A 27,283-nucleotide genomic window follows, 5' to 3' on the forward strand; every position below is an offset into this window, starting at 1 on the left:
TAGCATCTAGCCAATGCCCTGTTTGTTTTAAACAAGAAGACGATATGTGTCATTTATTGTTGTATTGTGATGAACTTTATGATTTAATATCTATTTTTCATGAAATATGTATTTATATGTTTAAGGATAATAGTTTTTCTTTAGAATTGTTTAATCAATTATTGCTTTTTGGGTGTTATTTCAAAATACAAAAGTGTTCAAATGAATTCATCCATGCTTTGCTCTCAATATATAAAATATCAGTTTTCAAGAGACGTTTAATAGCGGAATCAAGGGGTGTAAATATTAATATTGTTTTTTTTAAGCATTATATGTGTCAGTACTTCTTAATACTTTTAAATCAATATCGCTTTAAAATAGATTTTCTGCATTTATTAATATTTTTTTGAAATAATATTTTTCTTGATCTAAATAATGATGAATTAGTTTTTAAATACCCACTTGAAAACTGATATTATATTTAGTATTTCTCTTTAAAATTTCGCATTATCTTATAAGGTCAATATCCCTCAATTTTCTTTTAATATTTGCGTGTGTTTGTGTGAATGTGTGTGTGTGTTTGTGAGAAATGTGTGAGTGGTTCTATGCGAGAGAATGTGTGTGGATGTGTGTAAGTCTTTTTTATTATTTTTATTTGTAAACTTTATGTACATGTATATGTGCAATATTGAGTTTGACGAATAAAAAGATTTGTAAAAAGCGAAGGTCACTGGTTCGAATCCCGTTCGCGAGAATTTCTTTTACAATATTAAACAAATAAAATGTTTCATTTTGATTCCACGGGATAGGGGGATCTTGACTTTTGATATACCAGTCGTGGAGCACTGGTTGGAACGGGAAATACCAAATAAATTTACCATCTAATGGGAGTCGATGCTAGGAGCCATGACAATTCACTCTGAGTAAATGAATGAATGAACGAATGAAGTTTATTTGTTTAACGACAAATTGATTTGTTAATCATCGGCTATTGGTTGTCAAACATATGGTCATTTTAACACAGTCATAGAGGAATCCCGCTACATTTTTTCCATTAGTAGCAAGGGATCTTTTATATGCACCATCCCACAAACAGGCTAGCACATACGACGGTCTTTGGTATACCAGCCGTGTTGCACTGGGTGGTGAATGAATGAATGAATGAATGTGTAACAACACCCCAGCACAAAAAAATACATCGCCCAGGGTTAGTTAAATGCGTAACATTTTATATAATATGTTTCTTTGTGAAAAAATAATTTCTCGACATCAAGGTATTCCGATGACTCGAGAGATCAGAAGTCGAGATTTCAGAATTTGGTATAAGTAACTATAGATTGTTTTTCAAGAATGTGCAGCGTTCAGGTGAGGGAATCGAAAGCTCAATTTTTTTAGCTTGAACTCTGTAAATACGTTCAACGCTCATGCCCACGAAGCCACACATATACGTTGTGGAATGAACATACAATGTGCACCACGCTTAAATGCCAGCCATCTACTGTTGAGACATTTACAGCCGAATCGATCAGGTTAGGTCCGACGTCTCTCTCTCTCTCTCTCTCTCTCTCTCTCTCTCTCTCTCTCTCTCTCTCTCTCTCTCTCTCTCTCTCTCTCTCTCCCACAACCATATGTTAGACACAAAATGGTCGAATTATAAATGTGCTGAGATCTCGTTCTAGAAACATTCCTTTCCATGATGATTGAGGCAGGTTTTGGTGTAAGATATACTGTACATGTTTTACCAAAACTCTTACTTCGACTAGTCTCTTGGATCTATCGAGATTAATTTGCACGAAAAAAACAACCCCAAAACATGTGCTGTGGGCAGGCTACTGTAACTAACATTTACTGCTATCTGATATCTGACCTCGCACTTTAAACTAATAAATCACTGGACCAATTAAGTTTTTTTACTCAAGAGAATCTCTTTAAAATATACATTTATAACCCGTGATAGAGGACTGTAGAGCTATGGACACTGATATCCTTAGGTCACTGGTTCGAATCCGGTTCGCGGGAAAAGAAATTAAATTTTTAATTTGAAATATTTCAGTTTGATTCAACTGGATAGGACAAATCACGACTGTTGATCTATCAGTCGTGAAGCACTGGTTGAAAGGAGAAAGATAAATGTGTCCACTGATGGGAAATAATTCTATGAGCATTCACAGTTCAGATTAATGCTCTGTCACTATGAATGAATGAATGAACGAACGAACGAACGAACGAACGAACGAACAAACGAACGAACGAATGAATTTGTAACAAACCCAGCATGAAAAATACATGCCCAGGGTTAGTTAAATGCGCCAAAATGTATTTAATAATATTCTTTGTCAAAGAACAATTTCGGGATATCCAGGTATTTCTCTTTGGCATTTAACTGCTCCATTCAAATTCCATAGCACCACCACCACCCCCACCCGCCTGCTACCGATTTGATCGGGCTGCTAGTGCTCCCTTGAACCTGCCAGTGCAGGCGGTCCCTCCTCTCCCCTCCCCTCACCTTTCCTGTCATGGACGTGCGCTACAACTGCTTGTTCTGAATGTGCACGTAAAACCCTATGACATGACATGACGTGGGCAGGCTACTGTAACTAACACGTCCTAGTATCTGACCTCTGACCTCGCACTTTATACTGACAAACTGCCGAACCAATTAATAACTTTTACTGTAGAGTATCACTTTAAAATATACATTTATAACCCGTGATAGCTCAGTTGGTAGAGCGGAGGACTGTAGAGTTATATATTGATATCCTTAGGTCACTGGTTCGAATCCGGTTCGCGGGAATATTTTTCACTTTTAACTATAAAAATAAAATTTTCATTAGACGGAATAGTACAAATCACGACTATTGATGTACCAGTCGTGGATCACTGGTTGGAACGAGAAATACCAAATAAATATGTCCACTGATGGTCTCTCTGTGAGTGAGTGAATGAGTGACTGAGTGACTGAGTGAGTGAGTGAATGAATGAATGAATGAATGAATGAATGAATGAATGAATGAATGAATGAATGAATGGATGGATGTTTCAGTATTTAATGACACCTTATCACAAAAATACATTAAAAGTTAGTTTGTTTTGTTTAACGACACCATTAGAGCACATTGATGTATTAACCATCGGCTATTTGATGTCAAAGATTGGGTAATTCTGACATATAGTCTTAGGAAATCCGCTATATATTTTTCCATTAGTAGCAAGGGATCTTTTATATACATCATCCCACAGACAGGACATCACATACCACGGTTTTAAACTCGATACTATTGATGGTATTGTACTGAAACAAAATTCGACGAAGATTGTCGGGGATTTAGCAGTGCTTCATCTTCATGTGTTAGCATCACTACTGGTATATCAAAGGCCTTGGTATGCGCTATCATGTCTGTGGAATGGTACATATACTAATGAAAAAATGTAGCGGGTTTCCTCTGAAGACTACATGTTAGAATTGTTTGACATCTAAAACATTAAAGTGCACGAAACGTCACGTTTTACATTATATTTACAAAATGACAACAACCGATACATATGCACGCATTACAATACCACTTTATTAATAGAAATTGAAATGTACTGAATAGTAAAAGGATAAATAACTTCACATTTGTACCAGGTATGGATTTCAGATCTATTATGACATTAATAAGAAGTAGATTTCAAATGAATAAGATATTGTATATTTGAAATTTCCGCCGACATTAATAACAGGTTGAAAATTCAGAAATCATTATGATATTAATAAGAATCAAACACTTTACTGACATAAAAAGGGTTACATACTGGATATCTTTACTGACATTAATAAGACGTTATATATTTGAAAACGTAATTGACATTAATATCTTAATAACAGTCATAAGCTGTACTGTCATAAAAGGGTTACAGATATGAAATTGTCACTGACATTAATAACTGTCATAATCTCTAATAACATAAAACGTGTTATAGTTTTAAAATATTCATTGACATTAAAAATAGTTATAACTTTCACTGACGTTAATATTCATAAACTGTATTGACATCAAACCGGTTTTATATATATATATTTATTTATTTATTGGAAATCTTTGCTGACATTAATAATATATTATAGAATCGAAATGTTTATTGATATTAATAATAGATTACAGATTCGAATTTTTGTTTATTATCATTAAAAAGAGACGAGGATTCGAAAATGTTTACATATTCAATTTGTTTACTGACATAAATAAGAGATTACAGATTCAAATTGTTTACTGACATTAAAAAGAGATTATAGAATCGACAGTTTTACTGACATTAATAAAAGACTACAGATTCGAAACTTTTACTGACATTAATAAGATATTACTGATACTATTTTTTTTTACTGACATTAATAAGAGATTACAGATTCGAATTTCTTACTGACATTAATATGAAATTACAGCTTTAAAACTTTTATTGTCATTAATAAGATATTATAGAATCGAAATGTTTTCTGACAGTAATTCGATATTACCGATACGATTTATTTTTTTACTGACATTAATAAGAGATTACAGATTCAAAATATTTACTGACATTAATTCGATATTACAAATTCGATTTTTTTACTGACATTAATAAGAGATTACAGGTTCGAATTTGTTTACTGAAATTAATAAGAGGTAATAGATTCGAATGTTTTTTACTGTCTTTAATAAGACATTACAGATTGTGATCGTCTTTTTCAAATAAAAAATATTAAGACACTCAATAAAGCAGAACTTAGGAAAACGACAAAAAGGATCACATTCAGCTGCCGTATCGAGAGTTTTCTTCCGGAGTATCTACTGACGTCAGAACTGACGTCATCACCAACATCAACACCTCCGATCGTTTCGCTAGAAGCATCGGCATCCTTCACATTTAAACTGCCTGGACTCACATTCTGTACATTGTTGTTGGAACAGCTGCTGACGGTACTACTAGGGATACTGCTGGAGGTATTGCTTGTGAGGTTGCCATGGTGATGGACATTCAGGGTGAACAACGACATGACAATGGACAGGGCACTCTGACTGAGAGCCAGAACGAGGTAGACGGCTAGCCTGGACGTTTCCTCGGAGTTGGGCATCACGTCATTGATCAGGTTGAGGTAGACGGCGTAAGACAGCATTATGGACACGAGGTACGACATGTTCTCTCCGGATTCCACCGGAAACAGAAACACGAAGGAGTTGAGCACCGAAAGCAGGGCGACCGGGAATATGATGGTGGTCACGTAGAACTGCGGATAGCGGCGGACTTTGAAATGAAAGTCCACATTGCTGATCCCATAGGACGTCTTCGTGAAGAAATACAGCTCCGTCAAAACCCATTCCTTGGTTTCCGTGAAAAAGCCGTATCCCGTGATTTCCAACGTAAAGGGCCCCTGTTCGACGAAAACGTACTTCGCTGTTAGCGTACTAAACCTCAGCGCACAGTCCTGTTGATCGAAGGGATACCTTGTCAGGTCGACGGTGCAGATGGTTTTGAACACATCGGTTATTTCGTACGTCACGGTACCGTTGTTCAATACTGTCACCCTCGAAAACAGCGACCGACTCGAGATTCGTTCCACGTGGTTGAGGATCGTGTATTCAGGCAGCCAAACATCGTCCACAAGAAGAATCAGCTCCCCGATATCCGAGAACTCGCTCTCGTTCCACGCCAGATCCGGATCTAACCATCTCATGACGATGCTTCCAGCCGATGTGAAGACTTGCTTCCTTTCGTCCAGTTCCACGATGGCCATGGGCCAGAATCCCAGTTGGATTGAGAGTCTGTCATCACCATCACCAGAGCTTGAAGGTTGTACGGCTCGGCTGTAATTGCCCAGAAGCTTGTGTCGAAGTCTTAATGTCCTTTCCTTGTCTAGACCTTCAGACAGAGTTAATAGCGGCAATAGTAGCAGCAGAAGCATCATCTTCTTTTGGTGGAAATTCCGACGAACTATTTTAAAATGAGCTCATCGCGTATTATTCATTCTGATGTTTGTCGTAAATCGAATGCATTGATTATTCAGTATATTCCTGACTTGGAACGCATTCTTTGGCTTGCCTGAACTTTCAGAGGACGTAAGCAGGTATCAAATGGTTGATTGATTGAAATGTTAGTATTCTCCTGTCTTAGGACGCACTCTCCGGGAAAACTCGAAATGTTTGTCCGCTGCAGACTTACCTGAAACTTCAGAGGATGTGTCGAATTGTTGGTTGATTTGATTGGTTTAAAACGACAATGCCGATTTCTTCTCCTTCTTCGTAGACACAAAATAAAACCTTTGATTCTAATCAGAAATTTAAACTTTTTTCTTTTTCAGGTTAGTAGGTTTTTTTTTTACGTTATTCTTTTTCTTCTGTAAATGTTTAAGTAATAATGATAACGATTTAAGTTATTTGAATTCTTATATCCATCCAAAGTACGATTATGCTGTCATGTGATTTCAATATTTAGCTCTGATCAATCGTCTTTTCTTCTGAGAGTTTTTCGAAATAAGTGTGATAACTCAAGCTATGTTGATGCTTATATCCGACTAAAACGTTTGTTTTTGTTTAACGACACCGCTGGATCACTTGATGAATTAATTATCAGCTACTGGATAGCAAACATTTGGTAACTGACATAGTCTTCAGAGGAAACCCGCAACATGTTTTCCATAAGCAGTAAAACATCTTTAATATGCACTTTCCCACAGGTAGGACAGCACATACCACGGCCTCATATCCAACTAACTTCCAAGCACGTTTTGATGGGTGATGAATATAGTTTTCGGTTCAGAAGTCAGAATAATCGATAAGCACAGAATAATAAGCCCATTGTCTTCACATGTGTTTAGTTACATATCAGCATCAAAGAGTATTCCATATGCAATTTCTACAGAACCAAAACAGCACCTGCCACGGCCTTTGGTGTACCAGCGGAGACTAAGTACGATGCCTAATGTTGATTTGAACGAGTGCCGGTTTTTATTAATGCTGTATTCGTACTTCACAGACCTATAGCATTTTACGAACTATACAAAACATGTATATAGTCTGTCACGATGAATGTATTACAGTATTATACTGTCGGGGAAAAAATAGAGGCACTTTGAAAAAAAGATGAAATTTGTTTCTTTGAACGACATGGCTAGAGCAATTTGATTTATTAATCATCGGCTATTGGATATCAGGTATTTGATAACTGAGAGAGGAAACCCGCTACATTTCCCCCCATTAACAACTAACGATCTTTTATAGGCAATTTGCCACAGACTGGACAGCACATATCACGGCCTTTTATATACCAGTCGTAGGAATAATAATAATAATAATAATAGTAGTCGCGCCTAGCACAAAATAACTGGGTGGTGGCAGTAAAGAGTGTTCAGGGCAGAGATTAGACAAATGCACACTTTTTCGTATTTTTCTCTTCTTCTTCTGCCATCCCGGCCATGTTAGATGGGTAGTCCGGTATTGTGGACGAAGTCGCCGGTCCCCACATCTTCTCCCTTAGGTCCACTGCATTGGCCACGTTTGCTGTCGCAGTGTGTCGAAGGTGGGACAGGATTGGAGAATGTGGGCTGGTGTCTGTGGACCAGTGCCACATGGGCACTCGTCCGTGTGAGAGCTTTTCAGCCTGAAGAGATGCGAGAGGAGCTGACAATGTCCTGTTCTCAGCCTGAAAATAGTGACCTGTTGTGACCTGTTCAGCTGGTAGATGCCATTCCCTTCAGGCCCTATCTGCAGACGCTGCCTCCACATGTTCTTGAAGTGTTTTTTTAGAAGGGTCTTGACTTCACCATATGACATCTGGTGGGCAGTTTGCTCCTGTTTGCTGCCCAGCTTGGAGAGTCTGTCAGCTTTTTCATTTCCCATAACACCGCAGTGGGAGGGGATCCACTGTAACACCAGTTTTGTTTTGGAGCCCAGTGTTTGGAGTTCCCTTCTGGTATCTTGGAGGATCTGGTCTATATGTGTGGACTGAAGACTCTGGAGAAGGGCTCGGCAATCAGTGAGGAAGACTGTGTGAGAAAATGGGTCGTCTCTTCCATTCAGCATCTGAGCAGCATGAAGTAAGGCACAGGTTTCAGCTTTGAAGTTGGTGGAGAACTGACCAGTGGCGACAGACTTGGTGTCAGAACTGCCGTCAGGATACTGTATGTAGACACCACCTCCCCCATTTCGCACAGCATTTTCTGCAGAGCCATCTATATAGACTCGGGTCCAGGTGGTGGGTGGGTAGTCCCTGTCCAGCATTTCAAGGGTCAGGGATTTCAGTTCTACTGCTGCGTGGTCTTCTTTTGCTCCGACTCCATGAACGTCAAGGATGACAGGTGGGATATCCACTGACCATTCCTCATAGTCTTGGAGCACTTCCTGTTGTTGGTTTTTGAGCGGGAGATGTTCACCATGTTTTTTTTCTGAAGAGCCTTAATCAGGTAATTTGATGCGGTTCTTGGTCAGAGACTGGAGCTTGGAGTGCAGTGGGTGAGATGGAAGCCTCTTAATTTTTTCACTTTGTCTCAGGAGCTTCTCGTCTCTTCTCTCTTTGAGTGAGAGTAGGCGGGCATCTTCTCCATTGCAGCTATGGGGGGTGGTCTTCATGCCATCTGTGATGACTCGGAGGCTGGCATTCTGCGACTTGTCCAAATGGGCTGTGTTGCTTTTTGCTGCTGTAGACCAGGAGGTGGAGGTGTATTCCATACGGGGTCGGACAGATCCTGTGTATACTTGGGTCAGGATCTTCATGTTGGCACCCTACTTTGTGCCAGCCAGTTTCTTCATCACGGCCATCTTCTTGGTGACTTTACTGTGAATCATGTTGATGTGAGGGGACCATGTGAGCCTCCTGTCCAGTGTCACCCCAAGGTAGGTTGGGTTGTCATGCTGCAGAATGTCCTGGTTATCAATCTGCAGGCTGAACTTTTCTTTCTTGGGGGAGAGGGAAAAACATGTGGCCTCGGTTTTTGTTCTATTTATCGTGACCATCCACTCTTTGGCCCAGTCTGAGATCGAGTTCATTGTCACCTGCATCCTATGTGCTGCTGCGTTAGTCTGTTCTGCTTTGGTCCACACTGCTAGGTCGTCAGCATGAAGTGCTCTGGCGATGTCATCTATGAAGACCACGAAGAGTGTTGGCGAGATTACTCCCCCTTGTGGTACACCCTCTCGGATTTTTACTAGCTTGCTCATCTGACGATCCAGTTTTACGCGGGCTGACCTTTGAAACAGGTAGCTGTGGATCCATTGGTGCATTCTGCCAGAGGCAAATGACCCACTCACTACTAAGTTATGTCAAAGGCATCACTTACCTAAGAATTGTACAATGCGTATTTTCTTTCAGTGACCAACATGAAACAAAAAGGTTTGCTTTGTTTAGCGACACCACTAGAGCACATTGATATATTCATTTGGTAATTTAACATATAGTCTTAGAGAGGAAACCCGCTACATTTCCATTAGTAGCAAGGGATATTTTATATGCGCCATCCCACAGACAGGATAGCACATACCACGGCCTTTGATATACCAGTCGTTGTGCACTGGCTGGAATGAAAAATAACCCGACCGCGCATCAAGCGAACGCTTTACAACTGAGCTACGTCCCGCCCCATCATGAAACAAAAAAACAAAGATAGAAACAAAGAAACAAAGATAGAAACAAAGAAACAAAGATTTTTTTATTTAACAACATTTTTATTTTTATATGGCGTCGGACACATGGCTAAGGACCACAGAGATAATGAGAGAAGAAACCCGCGGCTGCTACACGATGGGCTACTCTTGTCATTTGCTAGCAGCAAGGGTCTGTTATATGCAGCATCCCACAGACAGGGAAGTACATACCAATACCTTTGATATACCAGTCGTGGAGCCATGACTGGAAGAAGAAATATTCCAATGGGACCGCCAACGGGGATCGATCCTAGACCGATCTCTCATCAGGCGAGCCTTTTACCACTGGGCTACGTTCCGCTCTCTGACATGAACTTTTTATGGGAGTGTATAGAAATCATGTAATTAGCAAGATGTACATTAGAGCGACAAATATTTAGTTAAATGTTATAAATAGCTGGTTTTAATGGACTTTCTTTCAAGAGGTTACAATGGATGCCAAATCTCTGCGTTAGCTACATTTCAGCCTGGATGAAAATATTAACTGATGCTTTCATTTTCTGGTAAGAAATATTTATCCACTAATTATTGGCTACCGAATACAAATATGTATTTTATAAAGCGATCAAATACTATTGTTGCTTCCCGTTCCAGCAATCCGGAGTTTATCTAATTAACCCTTTCAGTCCTACGGGAGCCGTTCGACGAGATAATCTAAATATAATGGATAGTATGCTGAAAACCCTAGAGGTTAGGGGTTAAACAGTTAAATATACAGTTGTGATCATTGTAAAAAAACAAAACGCCTTTTGTTCGACACTTTGGTATTGTTTTCAGTGATAGTGACGCACGCATGTGTAACGGTGTGAATAGAATTAAAGTATGTTTTGTTTAACGACACCACTAGAGCATATTGATTTATTCGTCATCGGCTATTGATTGTCAAACATTTGGTAATTTTAAAATATATAGTCTTAGAAAGAAAACCCGCTACATTTTCCCATTAGTAGCAAGGGATCTTTTATATGCATCATCCCACAGACAGGATAACACATACCACGTCCTTATATATACCAGTCGTGGTGTACTGGCTGGAATGAGAAATAGCCCGATGGGCCCACCGACGGGGATCGATTGCTGATTGACCGCGCATCAGGCGAGGACTTTACCACTGGTCTACGTCCGGCCCCCTGAAAGAAAGAGAGAAAGAAAGAAAGAGACACACGGCTATAAAGAGAGACACTCGGCTATGAAGAGAGACACAGCGTGAAAGACACGAAGAGAGGAGACAAATAGCGTGAGATAAACAGAGAGAGAGAAAAACAGAGAGAGAGAGAGAGAGAGAGAGAGAGAGAGAGAGAGAGAGAGAGAGAGAGAGAGAGAGAGAGAGAGAGAGAGAGAGAGAGAGAGAGAGAGAGAGAGAGAGAGAGAGAGAGAGAGAGAGAGAGAGAGAGAGAGAGAGAGAGAGAGAGAGAGAGAGAGAGAGAGATGTAAAAAAAAAACTAAATGGTCGGCTTGCATGTTAGGGTACATGTCACGGGGATCCTATAATACCTAGGTATGATCAGAGATAAGATCTTATATAAAGTATATATTAATATAGCACGTTTAGTTCACTAGAAAACACAACAAAAATACTACACACTTTGGAATCTGTATTACTACTACGCAGACCAATGTACTGCCGCAGTAGTTAATTAACAACAACAAATAATAACAACCCAGAACTGATCACTTAATTAGTTAATCTCTAGGTGTCTAGTTTACACAATATTGTAATCACTTCACCGTGACACAACACCCACACGTGTGATAATTGAGAAACGCTTCCAGGGGAACTTAATTAATAAAGGAATTACAACTCTATTCCTAACTGGTTAATTTTTAATTAACCCTTAACTACTCATTCAGTAACCTTGTAACACAGAATTAATACTGGTACCTATCACAATAAAGACAATGACCTACAGTTTACCTAGGTCCTCTAGGATGACTGGTTAAGCTTTTTATATATATTAGATCAGTGAGCCTACAGTTTACTGCGTCAGATGACCGGCAGCACCGGCTAAATAATATTGGTATAATACAGTATTAAAATATTTAAAGTCACATCAATCACATCAAGGTTATACAACAGAGCAGAAATGATATTTACCAAGTCCAAACGGACGAACGTTCCCTGGAAGCCTTCCAATATGTTTCTCCCTGATATCTCTAAAACCCTAGCTATTTATCATAAAAACCGAATATCGCCTGGGGGTACATAGCGGTCCTCCCCCTATCAAGTGATATTTCCACAGCGACCACGGCGGCATATTTTTCTTAGATCGCCCAGACTGGCTGTCGCCATTCCGCGAGCAATCCCCTGGTCATAAACAGCACTACCGGAGTTATTACGTAACTACTGGCCACATGGCCTCCACACCTGGACTGGGTGTGTATTAGGAAAAGCTCGACGACCGTCGCGCGGAGGTATTACGTAACAAGTTGCCCACCTGGGCTTAAGTGCATATTGGAACTGCACACGACTCTCTAAAACAATTAATATCGCCACAGGTGAAAACAAAATTAAGAGCATGTTCCGTCACAGTACATTTGAATACTATAGGTACCCTTTTAAAACATTGCACCCCCTCCCAGTGTAGTATTGATGCCTTTTTTTAACATTGCCATCCCCAACCTAAAAAACCCCCGTATGCGACGTGATTCGAGCTCTAGACTTATACATACCGCTCAAAAAACAAGAAAACAAAAATCTTAAACGTAGAGACATCTTTGGACATGAAAAATTAACAAAAAGTAGAAGTAAAACAAATTTAAAAAAAAAAAAAAAGGAAAAAAAAAAAGACCCAAAAAAGAGAAGAAAATGGGGATACAAGGAAGCGAAAACCCATACTATAATTATTGCCAAGATTTTTTTCCAAACAATCTTTAGGAAATGTCGACTTTTTCCAACAAGATATCACTTACTGGTTTTAAATCAGTCCGAGTGATAGGTTTTAAACGCGACCAGTTTGGATAAATGCTATTTTCGGGTTGGGTTGAACCTCACGGGAAATAACGAACAAATTAGTGATCACGTGATTTAACTCTGAGCACGCATGTCAATTAACTGGTTTCTGGGAGTTATTGCGCTCTCAACTGTGTTGCATATATATTAGCCGCTAGATGGCGCAATTTGAAAATTTAGAATTATTTTTATGAGATCCCGGATCTATCTCTGAGAGAGAGAGAGAGAGAGAGAGAGAGAGAGAGAGAGAGAGAGAGAGAGAGAGAGAGAGAGAGAGAGAGAGAGAGAGAGAGAGAGAGAAATGTGGCTAGAAGACATTCGATCTGTATACTGATGCGCATAAAATAATTACTTTTAAAAACAATTGCACGGTGATTACTCTGGGCCTATTTATCATTAATAATAGCGTTATATTAGACAAGGTCGCTGTCTGTGGCTCTCAACTCTCGTTTATCATGTTTTATTACACGCGGTCAGTGATTTCCAATATTCCACAGCCGTTCATCAATGCGGCTCACATTTAGCGGCAGAGACGTACAGATTGAATGACTTTAAATGGTCACTGTGTAAATTTGTGTATATGCGTGTGCGTTTATGTGTACTGTGTATATATGTGTAGACTATATTTGTGTAATGTGTGTGTTGTGTTGTGTTGTGTGTGTGGTGTGCGTATCTGTTTGTTTGGTGTGCGTTTGTGTGTGTATATGCGTACTGTGTTTGTGTCTGTGTGTTCTGTATATGTTGTGTGTGTTTGTGTGGTGTGCGTTTGTGTGTGTGTGTGTGTGTGTTGTGTTGTGTGTGTGTGTGTGTGTGTGTGTGTGTGTGTGTGTGTGTGTGTGTGTGTGTGTGTGTGTGTTTGTAGTGTGTATGTGTGTGTGTTTGTGAATGTATGTGCGTATGTGTATGCGCACGTTCAAAACTTCTTAACAATTGCTTAAACATTGCGTTCTCACCATTTTGTCGTCAAAATAATTATTTAGTACGCGCTCAAACACTCTTTACAATTGCTTAAACATTGCTTTTACGCCAGTGTTTCGTTTCAGGAATTACATAAACATTGATAGTCGTCTGCCCGTCACGCGGAGCAATTTGTTGTCCCGCGGAACAATTTGCACATGGTCTAGCGCAGTTAATCCCTAGCCGGAATCAATCCGCGGTCAGACAGACTACCACAAAGGGCAGCGTCCACCATCTTGATTAATACGATTGATTCTGTAATCCAAACTACTTGTTCGGTAATTTGTAATTAATTATATTGATATTCGCGGTGAATTGGCCTCGCTGGTTTCCACCCGATAAAACACTGTTCCACGTTACTTCGCCCGGAAACCAGTAAGTGAAATGGAAAAGCTTGTAATGAGCTGTTGAAAGGTGGTTAATCTTGTGGGGAGGGGGGGGGGGGGCACTAAAAGTGAAGAACGATATCACGGTTGTACATTTACTTTTGCCAGATGGACATTCGCTGGCGAGAGGGAAGATTATGTTCAACTGAACCAGGTTTGATGTGCTTGAACAGAATTTTGGATCTAGACAGATTGTTGGAATAATGGACACACATACATACATATGTATAAGTGTTAAGGGTACTTATAACACACACATATACATTATCAAGCAAAAGCACATTGACAACCAGTTATACATACAGTACACACACACACACACACACACACACACACACACACACGCACACACACACACATATATATATACACACACCATATATAACCACGCACCACACCACACCACACACACACTCTCACACACACACGCACGCACACACCTACACACACACACACACAACACACCTACACACACACACCTACACACAAACACACACACACACACACACACAAACACACACCTACACATAAGCACACACACACCTACACACACAAACAAACACACACACACACACACCATTGTCCTGAACAGAGCAATCCCTTTTTAGGTTTAGCCATTAGTGTTTCGCTAAACGTGTGCGAATTTTGCTTAAAACGTTTTTCCTTATTAATAAAAAAAATTGGGGGGGTGGGGGGTGGTATTGATGTGGGGTGGGAGTGGGGTGTTGTTTTGTGTTCGGTTTTTGTGTTGTTAGTTTATCGGGGGAATTTGTTGTTGTTTTTTTGTTTTTTGTTTTTTCTTTGTATTACTTTAGGTTTAGGGTATCCATTTTAAAATTCAAAGATGGCTGACATTTTTTTTTTGGCTCTTATTGCAATATCTTAAAATGATAGAAAGTATATGTTTGATGTCGAACCCACATATTAGAGTTAAATATTCACAAAATAACACTTAATTTAATATTACATCTTATACGTCTTTCTCTATTTGTATCTTTGCCAATATACAATATCCACCCAAACAAATTGTCTTGGGTAAAATGTTGTTGTGAATACTTTTTGAAATGATTCCTTTCCATCAGAAAACCGTTCAAACACGCCTGTCGTGGACCCATTTTTCCCATTTCCCTTATCTTACAAAAAGGAGCAGACACAGGGACGGGAGAGCACGATATATAGCTCTCTTCATAAACAAATGATCAACCGCCTCCGCGTAAATAGGCGATTGCCACTGATGGCGGAATTGCCGTGCGATTTTCACAATTATATTGTCATCTTCGCCCTATCCATCGACGCGTGTGGAGCGATAGAGTCCGGCTGATAATCACTGCATTGCTGTTTAACACTCCGCTAATGATGAGCAGTGACAGGCAGAACTGTCCAATGATTAGCCAGCTATTCCGTGGTTTGACCCGTTGGTCGTTACAGTTTCACAAAGAGAGAGGCTAAGAAAGGCTTTCCAGACGGTTCGTCCACTGGACAATTCGTCCACTGGACAATTCGTCCACGGACGATTCGTCCACTCACCTCGGACAATTCGTCCACCCGATGACTGCATTTTTTTCAAACATATTAATAGTTATTTCTTTGACATTGTAATCATTTCTTAACATTATTTTGTGGTATACTATAACCAAAAAAGTAAAATAGAGTTAGAATTCAACATTACTATCCAGTTTTTATTAACTGTTTGTATTCATTATCATGCGGATGATTCGTCCACTCGCTCGTACACGATGTGGAATTGGAATTGGAACTATTTTCTCGTGCCCCTATCCAAAACGGTTCAGGCACGCCCACCATGGATCCATGTTCTGGCATCGCCAGTCCACGGTTCCATGGCGGGGGGGGGGGGGGGGGGGGACACGATGTGGTAAATAGGGGAATGGGAACTCTATTTATGTGCCCATATCCACAAGGGTTCAGGCACGCCCACCCCGGATTCAGTGTAGAATCGATGAATGGTATTTCGTCATTGTTAACTGCACAAATCACTGTAGGAGATTATCCATTCAAATATCACTGGAAGAGAAACGTGCAACAGTCAGTCGACTAATGAATGGATAATCTCGCAACAGCACGAATCAATTCTTTGGCAGTAATTTCGTCATTGGTGTAGCGTCTCCAAATGGCAAAGAATTCTCCCTGCCGGGTCCTATGCTTCAGCCGTTGCATCCGTCCATACACCCCTGAGCGTGCTGTAACCTCACCGTGGTGCAGGGGTGTAACATTCTCTTTGAGAATGGCCAATACAGCACAAATTGAAATTTTGAGTAAAAGTCAGTATCTATCTGTGATATTTATATTTTTGCACAATTCTTTACACTGTTTTTATTTAAATCTTGAATGTTTATATTGATGTTGATCATCACCTTATTTGTTTACATTACCATAGTTTGACACCCAATAGCCGATGTATTTTTCGTGCTGGGGTGTCGTTAAACATTCATTCATTCATTCATTCATTCCGTCCATATAGGTAGTTAGCGGTGCAGCTTTGAAATAAGGCGTGTTGTTTTAGACGCTACTGGATCCAACTTGGTGAAACAAGCTTAAGCAGTAATGAGCCTGCATTGCTAATTACTTCACGATATCACAATAGAGGACACCTGTACACTTAATTGGTAAAGCAAACAGAAACCGTACAAGTTGAAAGGGAAGGGCTAAAGATTATCTTTACTGGGCATATTGTACGAAAAACATCCTACGACATGTAGCGTGAAAGGCGTACATTATAGAAACAAATAATAACCGAATAAATAGAAACACCAAAGAATTATGTCTGCAGAGCATTGTTACAAAAACATCTACCAAGAGTAATCTAATGCAATATAATTTATTTTCACCTTTGTAAATTTATGACACAGCAAAAAAAATACGAGGTAAAATATATCTAATAATTTATTTAGCCCCCACGTACATGTAGTACACATTATTTAGGCCGTGGACGAAATGTACTGGGAAAATAAAAACCCAGTGGACGAATCGTCCAGAACTGATTTTGTATAGTGGACGAATCGTCTCGAGTTCCTCAGTGGACGAATTTTCAGAGAACGAATCGTCCGTGGACGAATTGTCCAGTGGACGAATCGACTGCATCCCTAAGAAAGGTTACCTCGCAGCAAATCAGGATGTTCCGAGAGTTCAAAGGTCATATACGTATTAGATCTTACTGTCTACCGTGTATTGATCTCTGGTTGATGATCTGAGATGAGACATTGTTACTTCATGTCTATACCTTGTTTCAGCAATGTTAAACTGTTTTGTTGTTGGGTTGGGGGTTTTTGGTGTGGGTTTTTTTTCTTTTGGGGGAGGAATGACAATAACTCCAGTTTGGACTGACATTAAAAAATAAATAAATAAAAAGTTATATTTTTATATGAAATTTTTAAAACAAATGGTCAAATATAAATAATAAAAAAAAAAATAAAAAAAATGATGAAATGATTTTTTATTTGCGCTGTTTGAAACCGTCCTCGGTGGCATCATGGCAGGCCATCGGTCTACAGGCTGGTAGGTACTGGGTTCGGATCCCAGTCAAGGCATGGAATTTTTAATCCAGATACCGACTCCGAACCCTGAGTGAGTGCTCCGCAAGGCTGAATGGGTAGGTGTAGACCACTTGCACCGACCAGTGATCCATAACTGGTTCAACAAAGGCCATGGTTTGTGTTATCCTGACTGTGGGAAGCGCAAATAAAAGATCCCTTGTTGCTAATCGGAAGAGTAGCCCATGTAGTGGCGACAGCGGGTTTCCTCTCAAAATCTGTGTGGTCCTTAACCATATGTCTGACGCCATATAACCGTAAATAAAATGTGTTGAGTGGGTCGTTAAATAAAACACTTCTTTCGTTCTTTCGTTATATGTCAGTTTTGTCGGTGGAAGAGGATTTAAATTTATCTATTGTCAAAGCATACTTTTTTTACGCTAGCTTTGATGGTGTTTTGTGACATTACTAAGGTTTCTATTGACGCTCTCCGAGTCGATTAGCGCATTGAACCGGATTTAACTGGATTCAACTGAATCGAACTGGATTGAACTGGGAAGATAGATTTCTATTCGCCTCTTTATTAAATTTAACCTTATATGTTTTCGTGCTTATATATCTAATTAATGTGCTATCTCGTCTCCCCATCATTTAATATGCAGTCCGACTTCGTTATCTCAACCTCTGTAATCTCGAAATATCGGACCACTTCGAGATTGAGATATATATATATATGTATATATACATATATATATAAATATATAATGGCTTAATTTTCATAAACAAGTATTACGTTTTTCTCGCACATAGAGATAACGACGTTTGTGCATTTAATTAATTCTAGCCGATGTATTTTCGTGTTTGGGTGTCGTTAAACATTCAATCATCCACTAATCTCTCGTTATTTAATACATTATTTCGTTCCTCCGTCTGTCCATCCATCTGTACGTTTTGTTCGTCGGTCCGTCCGTCTGTTCGTTCGTTCGTTCAATCATTCTGTACAACAGGAGACACAGTGACAGAGCGCTTATGTGAAGCGTGTTGGCATACAGCATCAACTTTTATCAGTGGGAAGATTTGCAGGATCTTTCCCGTTCCAACCAGTGCCCCCGATATTGAGAAAAGGTTCTTTCACAAAGAATATTATTATATGAATGTTGTATATCAACAGTCGTGATTTGGCGCATTCCTTAGAATCAAAATGAAATATTTTTAATTAAAAGTGTAAAATGATTCCCGCGAACCGGATTCGAACCAGTGACCTAAGGATATCAATGTATAACTCTACAGTCCTCCGCTCTACCAACTGAGCTGTCACGGGTCATAAACACATGTTTCAAAGGCAGTCTTCATATTAAAAGCCATATAATTGGTTCAGTGATTTATTAGTTTAAAGTGCGAGGTCACGTAGCAGGAAGTGTTAGTTACAGTAGCCTGCCCACAGGACATGTGTATCGGTATCGGTAAATTAGTCTCGATAGATTCAGACTCTAATCGAACCACGAGTCTCGGTAATACATGGACATCTTATACTAAAACTGGTCTCGATTATCTAGGAAAGGACTGTTTGTTTCACAACACCTCAGCTGGATTCACGTGCTAAACGAGAGAGAGAGAGAGAGAGAGAGAGAGAGAGAGAGAGAGAGAGAGAGAGAGAGAGAGAGAGAGAGAGAGAGAGAGAGCCCTTTTAACATGCCCCTATACCACTAAGGTTTCGGGCATCTAAACGAGTAACCTGTCTGAATACATTACCTCTCAGGCTCGTGTGCAGGGGATGGGTTTCGGAGGTCGATTTAACTCTTGAAAAACAATAATCTGTAGTTTGTCATCTCGAACTCTGAAATATCCACTTCTGATATCTCGAATGATCGGAAATCCTCGATATTCAGAAATTGGTCCTTCACCAAGAATATTATTATATAAATGTTTGCGCATTTAACTAACTCTGGGCGATGTATTTTCCGTGCTGGAGTGTTGTTCAACATTCATTCATTCATTCATTCATTCATTCATCGATTCACAAGGCGCGGGCCAGTGGTAAAGCGCACGACTGATGCGCGGTCGGTCTAGGATCGATCCCCGTCGGTGGTCCCATTGGGATATTTCTAGTTCCAAACAGTGCACCACGACTGGTATATCAAAGGTCGTGGTATGTGCTATCCTGTCTGTGGGATGGTGCATATAAAAGATCCCATGCTACTATTGGAAGAAATGTAGAGGGTTTCCTCTCTATGACTGTTTCAAAAGGACCATATGTTTGACATCCAATAGCCGATGATTAATAAATCAATGTGCTCTAGTGGTATCGTTAAACAAAACAAACTTTCATTCCCATATGAGAGAGCATCCACATAAGCCTTCACCTGGGCATTCAATTGGAATGTGATGACTTACAGCATCAACTCCCATCAGTAGACTTATCTATTAAGTCTTTCTCTTTCCAACCAATGCTCCACTACTGGTATATTAACAGTCGTGATTTTTGCTATTCTGTCTAATCAAAATTAAATATTTTAAATTAAAATTGTAAATGATTTCCGCGAACCGGATTCGAACCAGTGACCTAATGATATCAATGAACATAACTCTACAGTCCTCCGTTCTACCAACTGAACTAATACGGGTTATAAATATATATTTTAAAGTGATATTCTAGAGTAAAGGCCATTAATTGGTGTAGTGACTTTTGTGATTTATTAGTTTCAGGTGCGAGGTCAAAGGTCAATTAGCAGTAAGTGTTAATGACAGTAGCATGCATACAGAACATGTTTCCTATGTATGTATATTAGTCTCGATAAAGTCAGTACTCTTGCTTGGAAAGCGAATCAATCGAGACTAATATACATGTACAGAAATATTTGTTACAGGTAATACATCTTATACTAAAAACTATATCGATCAACATATTTTAAACATGATTATTCGGTGTCCACAGAATGTGTGTTTGAGTCTCTCTCTCTCTCTCTCTCTCTCTCTCTCTCTCTCTCTCTCTCTCTCTCTCTCTCTCTCCCTCCCCCTCTCTCTCCCTCTCCCTCTCCCTCCCCCCCCCTCCCCCTCCCCTCCCCCCCCTTCCCTCATCCTCCCCCCCTCCCCCCTCCCTCCCTCTCTCTCTCTCTCTCTCTCTCTCTCTCTCTTTCTCTCTCTCTCTCTCTCCCCCTCCCTCCCTCCCTTAAATTGAATTGAATTGAATTGAATATATTAACATCTATAACCATCAGCTTTCAAATCTGTAATCCTTTTATGACAGTTAATGTTCAAATATATAACCTCTTATTAATGTCAGTTAGGATTTCAAATATATAACCCTTTTATGTCATTATGACTTTTATTAATGTGAGTGAAGATTTCATATCTATAACATGGGCGTACATGGGGGGGGGGGTCGATGGGCTCGACCGAACCCCCCCCCCTGAAATCGCTTTTTTATAATTTAATATATCTGACATTATTATATTTACTCAACATAGAACTATATGCCCAATATCTCTGCAATTTGTTTTGGAACCCCCCTTTTCAAAACTCAACATAGAGATATATGCCCAATATCTCTGCAATATATTGTGGAACCCCCCTTTTCAAAATCCTATGTACGCCCATGTATAACCCTTTATTATAGTTAATGAATGAATGAATGGGTCAATTAATGAATGAATGAATGAATATTTAACGACACCCAAGCACGAAAAATACATCTGCTATTGGGTGTGAAATCATCCTACATGCAAATACGTATCGAAACGGGACGTTATGAGAACCTTCCTGCTGAGCAGGGAATCTTCCCTATGTGCAATAATAAAAGTGTTGAAGATGAAGTCCATGTTTTAATCGAGTGTGCAGTGTACACTGACTTACGTTTTAATTTAACATGTTTAGCAGGTTTTTTTTTTTTTACAGATAATATGAGGTTTTAAATAATGTTCAAACATTTAGTTTTATAATGTCTATTAAAAACGTAGTTTTTAACACTGTGAAAACCCTATTTTTAATGTTAACTCGTTGCCGAACACTTTTATATTCTTAACTTACATGTAGTTATGCATAATATATGCAAAATATGAAATGGATTAATATCTTAATTTTTATGTTAGAAACTTCATTTAATGTACAGATAAGTAGGTGTTTTAATCTACGTTGAGGGATGGGGTGTACGTGCAGTCGTCCAATCATAACATCATGATACATTAAAAGTGGTGATTAAACGTTTTTTTAGCCATGGGGGTTGGGGCTCGGGTACTAATTACGTCATAGGTGGGACCGATTGGCAATTTGATTTCCCCTCCCCTGATATGTATGTATGTACATACGTACGTAGGTACGTATGTATGTATGTATGCATGCATGCATGTATGTATGTATGTATGTATGTATGTATGTATGTATGTATGTATGTATGTATGTGTGCATGTATATATACATGTATATCTCTCTATCTATCTATCTATCTATCTATCTATCTATCTATCTATCTATCTCTCTATCTAACTGTGTGTGTGTGTGTGTGTGTGTGTGCGCGCGCGCGCGCTCATTTTTATATTTTTATCTATTGATAATCTCTCATAGTCTCTGTAAGGAATGGCGTATGTACTTTTATACTGTATTTTAAATTGCATTTTATTATTCTATACATAAGGTGAGACTTTAATATAATATATGCCTGTTTGTCTGCAAAAATAAAATGACGATCAACATCCATATAAAAATTCAAGAGGTACACATGTATACAGTTAACGTTTCAAATTTCAAATATATAACTTCTTATTAGTCAGTAGATTTCCAGTATATAACCCTTTTTATGTCAGCAAAGTTTGTGACACTTATTGATGTCAGTAATGATTGCAAATCTTCTCTCTTATTAATGTCAGCGGAAATTTCAAATAATTTCTTATTAATTTGAAATCTACTTCTTGTTAATGTCTGGTCCTAATGTGGATTTATTGATACCGGCCTCGGTGGTGTCGTGGTTAAGCCATCGGGCATCAGGCTGGTAGGGAATGGGTTCGCAGCTCGGTACTGGCCTGGGTGGTGTCGTTGTTAAGCCATCGGACACAAGGCTGGTAGATACTGGGTTCACAACCCGATACCGGCTCCCACCAAGAGCAAGTTTTAACGATTCAATGGGTAGGTGTAAGATCGCTGCACCCTCTTCTTTCTCACTAACCACTAACAACTAACATCTGACCCACTGTCATGGACAGATAGCTGAGGTGTGTGCCCAGGACAGCGTGCTTGAACATTAATTTGATATAAACACGAAAATAAGTTGAAATGGAATGACATAAATATATTACTGATTTTACTATTCATTACATAGAGAATGCTACTTGGATACCATTTATCTTACAACGAGTTGTTTAAAAAAACCTTATCCAACGAATTGTAAGATAAATGGTATATAACGGCTATTGCATGGTTTGACTCAGTCTATACCCTCTGCCCGTATACAAGTTTCTGCACACGCACCTGCATTGATATATTATCGCATTTATTGAAGACCCAGTCTTTCAAATATATTTGTAAGGGATAAATGTATACCAGAACATACATGTATATATTTTTGAAAGAAAGCACATTGTAAAGTACGACTGTTGGGTATCCACAACATGGTAGAAAGAAGGAAACGAAATGTTTTGTTTAACGCGTCAGTAAGTTTGTGACACATTTTATTTATATAATAATATAAATAATAATAAAGTTCAAATTGTCTGCAAATCATCACTGTTATAACAGTGATTCGTGAGTACATGTCATCACAGCTATATTTCTTTCAGTGAATTGTGTCCTGTGAACTTTGAGCTGTTCAGGAGGGTAACGGAATGGAATGAATGAATGTTTAACGACACCCCAGCACGAAAAATACATCGGCTATTGGGTGTCAAACTATGGTAAATGAAAAAAAAAAATTGATGATCAACAGCAATATAAAAATTCAACAATTAAACTAAAACACATTGTATAGAACCGTGCAAAAACACAAATTTCAATTTGTGCTGTATTGGCCATTCTCAAAGAGAACGTTACACCCTTGCACCACGGTGAGGTTACAACACGCGCAGGGGTGTTCAGGAGGGTTAAAAGATCTACCCAGGAGTGGCTGTCCTCCTACAAACGAGGCACTAGACTGAGATACATGGAATCAACCACTATATTGCCAAATGCCCATTTCACTCTTCATTATGCAGAAATACGTTTTGATCTACAGTCTGAAAACAAAACAAACACAGTATGGCTTCACAAAGGGGGATTCGATCCTACGCCCAACAGTACCTCGTGACGAGAACTGTTCTGACTGAGCTAAAAATCACCTGTTCGTTAACTAAAGATGATTGGTGGGTGCATCGTCAGAATTTAAAATACTGACAAGAACTTGAGAGGAAGGAAGGAAGGAATGTTTTATTTAACGACGCACTCAGCACATTTTAATTACGGTTATAAAGTGCCGGAGAGGTTGAATATTTTGAATGTGACGATTATATATCTGCTTGAATGACGTGCTCTTGGAGCAGGCCCATAGCCAGGATTTTGAGGGGTGGGGGCCGTTTAGGCTTATGGTGAGGCACAAAGTGCCTCACACGAGGGCGCGAATCGATGGAGTTGCTTAGGAGGTCCGGGGGCATCTTGAAAAAAAAGTCACCGATGGGGGGGGGGGGGGGTCGACACCCCCTCCCCGACCCCCAGTGGCTACGGGCCTGTGGAGGGTGCGGGATTTAGCTCAGTCGGTGGAGCACTCGTCTGAGGTGCTTGCGTCGAACCATCTCGGTGGATTCATTCAACTTATTATTTTTTTCTTGTTACAGCCAGTCCACCACAACTTGTCAGAGGCCGCGGTGTCTGTTTTCCTCTGATGACTACCTGCCAATAGCCGATGATTAATTAATCACTCTGCTCTATTGCTATTGTTAAACAAAACAAACTTTAACTTTTGCTCTTGGAGAAAAATTAAACGTCATATATCACTGGATTAGCTATTGTGATGGGTATAGCCAGGATTTGTATATTGTTGAACCACTAAGATTGGGGTGGTGGGAGTAGGGTTTTTGGGCGGCAGGCAAATATAGGCTAATAGGTGGCAGGGGCAGAAGGAGTCTCCTTATTTCACAGTTGTAAGTAAAACAATGCAATGTTCATATTTCCTTATTGTCCTGCTCTGTCCTCGCATTTGTTCACTTACAATTTTGAATCTGTTGCTATTTTTAACAATATATGACATATAGGTCTAACATTTTCACCGAGAGTGGCATATGTCCATGTCAGCTTGAGTTCTGTTGGGTGTTTTTGTTTGTTTGGGTGGGGTGGGGGTGGGGAGTGGACACCCGACACATTATAAAAAAAGGATTGTTTGGCATGTAACTTAATAAACGCACGGGAAGTGGTAGTGATTAAGTAATGTATTGCTATTAATCTCTGACATATTGTAGTTTATGATCATTATCAGAGAGCTTTAATAGTGTCATTAAACAAAACAAACGTCAACTAAAGAATACATGTCACTATGTTTTAATCTCTGACATATTGTAGTTTATGGCTAATTAGTGTGCTCTAGTGATATAGATTTTTTTTTTTCTGTTCTGATTATGTGGGGGGGGGGGGTTGGGGGGGGTTTGGGGGGGGGTTTGTTTCTTTCCCCTGCTTTTGTTTTGTTTGGGTTAGGAGGTTTGGTTGGGTTTTTTTTTTTACGGGGTTTTGGTGGTGGTTTTTATTTGTTTGTTTACCTTCATATTGTTATCTTCATTTTCGCAGTTAATCACTGTTAAGGTTGTTGAGCCTTAAATCATTATCGTACATACAGTTGTTCTAAAACAAAACATATCATATTTATATTTTTACAAATCGAAAAATCCAAAAAAATTCTCCATTTGATTGTAGATATAATTGTCCCAGAGTTATAAGTGTCATGGAACCAAGTTTCCGAACTATCTGATCAAAACTATAGCAGAAGGTGGAGTTCTAAATTTTAAATGTTAAGTTTCTAGTCAAAGTTTTTTCTCATTTAATAACAATTCACAAATTCAAAATATCTGTTTCTTAGTTTGTGAAGACTTCCCCGATAATCATTATACTTAGTTTTAGAACAGTCCAATCAAAACTCTTTCAATGCCAAATATCAATTTTAATTAAAAAAAATTATCATTTAAAGATATCACAAATTGAAAATGTCCGAAATATCTATTAGCTTGTATAGACTGCCACTGAGAATACATGCACCTAATTTGATACCTATCCAATGAAATCTCTGGGTGAAAGCAGACATTTAAATGTTCAATGTTAAATTTGTTGTTCTGAAATATCCTCCTGTTAGTTTGTGAAGACTGCTTCTGAGAATCACTGTATTGTGTTTTTAAACTATTCAATTTCCTGTGTTCAATTTCTGTTTTAAAGTTTTATATTTAATAACAATTCACTAATTAAAAATATATCACAGTCAGGTTTTGAAGACAGTCCTTGAGAAATATAATAAAAAATCAGAAGTTCAAAATTTCCAAAATATCTGTTAGTTTTTTTCAGAAAGCCTCAATACCAAGTTTCATACCAAGTTTAATAACTATGCGATCATAACTGTAATAGAATGTAGACTTGTAAATTTCCAATACTTTTTTTTTCTTCAAATATCCCTCTATTAGTTTATGAAGACTACATCTTGGAATGGACAATCCAGGACACACCAAATAACTTCCGGCTGGGTCAAAGTTCGAGGTGCACCCAACTTTTGATAGACAAGTGAACACCACAAGTCCTGTGATTGGTTATAAATGTGAGTGTGTTGGTTGTAAAAAAAATTAGTTTCATCTGGGCTAAAAATATATGCAATTATATTTCATCTAGTACCACTGTGTCAAGTAGCCTTGTGCTTGGAACATGTATGGGGTACCTGTAAAAAAATGTACTCAAATTTTGTGCGGAACTAGGGTAGTCATAGACGCTACCCGTTATCTCAGAAATGAGCAGCTTGACACCCACTTTTTTGTGATTCACTTTAAGGGTGAGGGGTGGTAGTATTTATATCCGTGGCGTTTATGTCGATTGATACGTTGCAGGTAGGAGTTTTAGCCACATATGTTACTATTGTCGTCTATGGGATTTGATTTGGTAGTATACACCCAGTATGTAGAGACTGCACCGGAGTATTATTGTGCCAAGATTCAAAACAATCCAATGAAAACTCTAGAAGAAGATGGACTTTCACATTCTCAATGTTAAGTTTTTATGTAATAACAGTTCAGTCAGATTTTGAATTTCTTACTTTTTATTATATTTCTCAGGGTCACTGAGAAATATAATAAAAAATCAGAAATTCAAAATTTCCAAAATATGTATTAGTTTCTAGAGAAAGCCTCAGTACCAAGTTCATACCAAGTTTCATAACTATGCGATCATAAATGTATTAGAAGATAGACTTTCAAATGTTCGATAACGCTTCTTTTTTTTTTTAAATTAAAAAATCTAGAATTTTGTACCAGTTTATAGAGACTGCACCGAAGTATCATTGTACCAAATTTCAGACCAATCCAATCAACACTCTAGGTGAAGATAGATTCAAATCATCAATGTTAAATTTGTATTTAATAAAAATTCTAAATTCCTGAATAGGCCTACCACTCTATTGGTTTCTAAAAACTGCCACAGTGGATCATTGTACCAAGTTTCAGAATAATCCAATGAAAATTCCAAAAGAAAACAGACTTCAAAGGCAACGTTGACGGACGGGCGGACGACGGACAAATCGGTTTTAGAAAAGCTCCGTTGACGAATGTCACAGCGGAGCTAAATCAAATGAAGTGCCTTATAATTCAGAGAGAACAGAATAGAACAAATTTCAAAAGCTGAACTTTAAAAATATATTTATTGCGATTAGTTACATAAAAAGTGTTA

The 27,283-nt window shown here is 38.8% G+C and overlaps 2 protein-coding genes and 2 non-coding genes across 4 annotated transcripts; 1 reads left to right on the forward strand and 3 right to left on the reverse strand.

The window, feature by feature from the left end:
* Positions 1-2,685: 2,685 nt before the first annotated feature.
* Trnay-gua lies at positions 2,686-2,772 on the forward strand. Its single transcript is given in 2 exon segments — positions 2,686-2,722; positions 2,737-2,772. It is a non-coding gene; the product is annotated as a tRNA-Tyr (tRNA).
* Positions 2,773-4,687: 1,915 nt separating this feature from the next.
* Positions 4,688-5,905, reverse strand: LOC121389823 (neuronal acetylcholine receptor subunit alpha-2-like). The gene has a single exon (XM_041521471.1). It carries the CDS (start codon positions 5,903-5,905, stop codon positions 4,688-4,690), a length of 1,218 nt encoding a protein of 405 aa, XP_041377405.1.
* A 1,564-nt stretch (positions 5,906-7,469) lies between these two features.
* LOC121389824 lies at positions 7,470-8,216 on the reverse strand. The gene has a single exon (XM_041521472.1). It carries the CDS (start codon positions 8,214-8,216, stop codon positions 7,470-7,472), a length of 747 nt encoding a protein of 248 aa, XP_041377406.1.
* Positions 8,217-18,650: 10,434 nt separating this feature from the next.
* Positions 18,651-18,737, reverse strand: Trnay-gua. The gene is given in 2 exon segments: positions 18,651-18,686; positions 18,701-18,737. It is a non-coding gene; the product is annotated as a tRNA-Tyr (tRNA).
* Positions 18,738-27,283: the final 8,546 nt, after the last annotated feature.

Source organism: Gigantopelta aegis, chromosome 15, assembly GCF_016097555.1.
Source record: "Gigantopelta aegis isolate Gae_Host chromosome 15, Gae_host_genome, whole genome shotgun sequence".
NCBI lineage: Eukaryota > Metazoa > Mollusca > Gastropoda > Neomphalida > Peltospiridae > Gigantopelta > Gigantopelta aegis.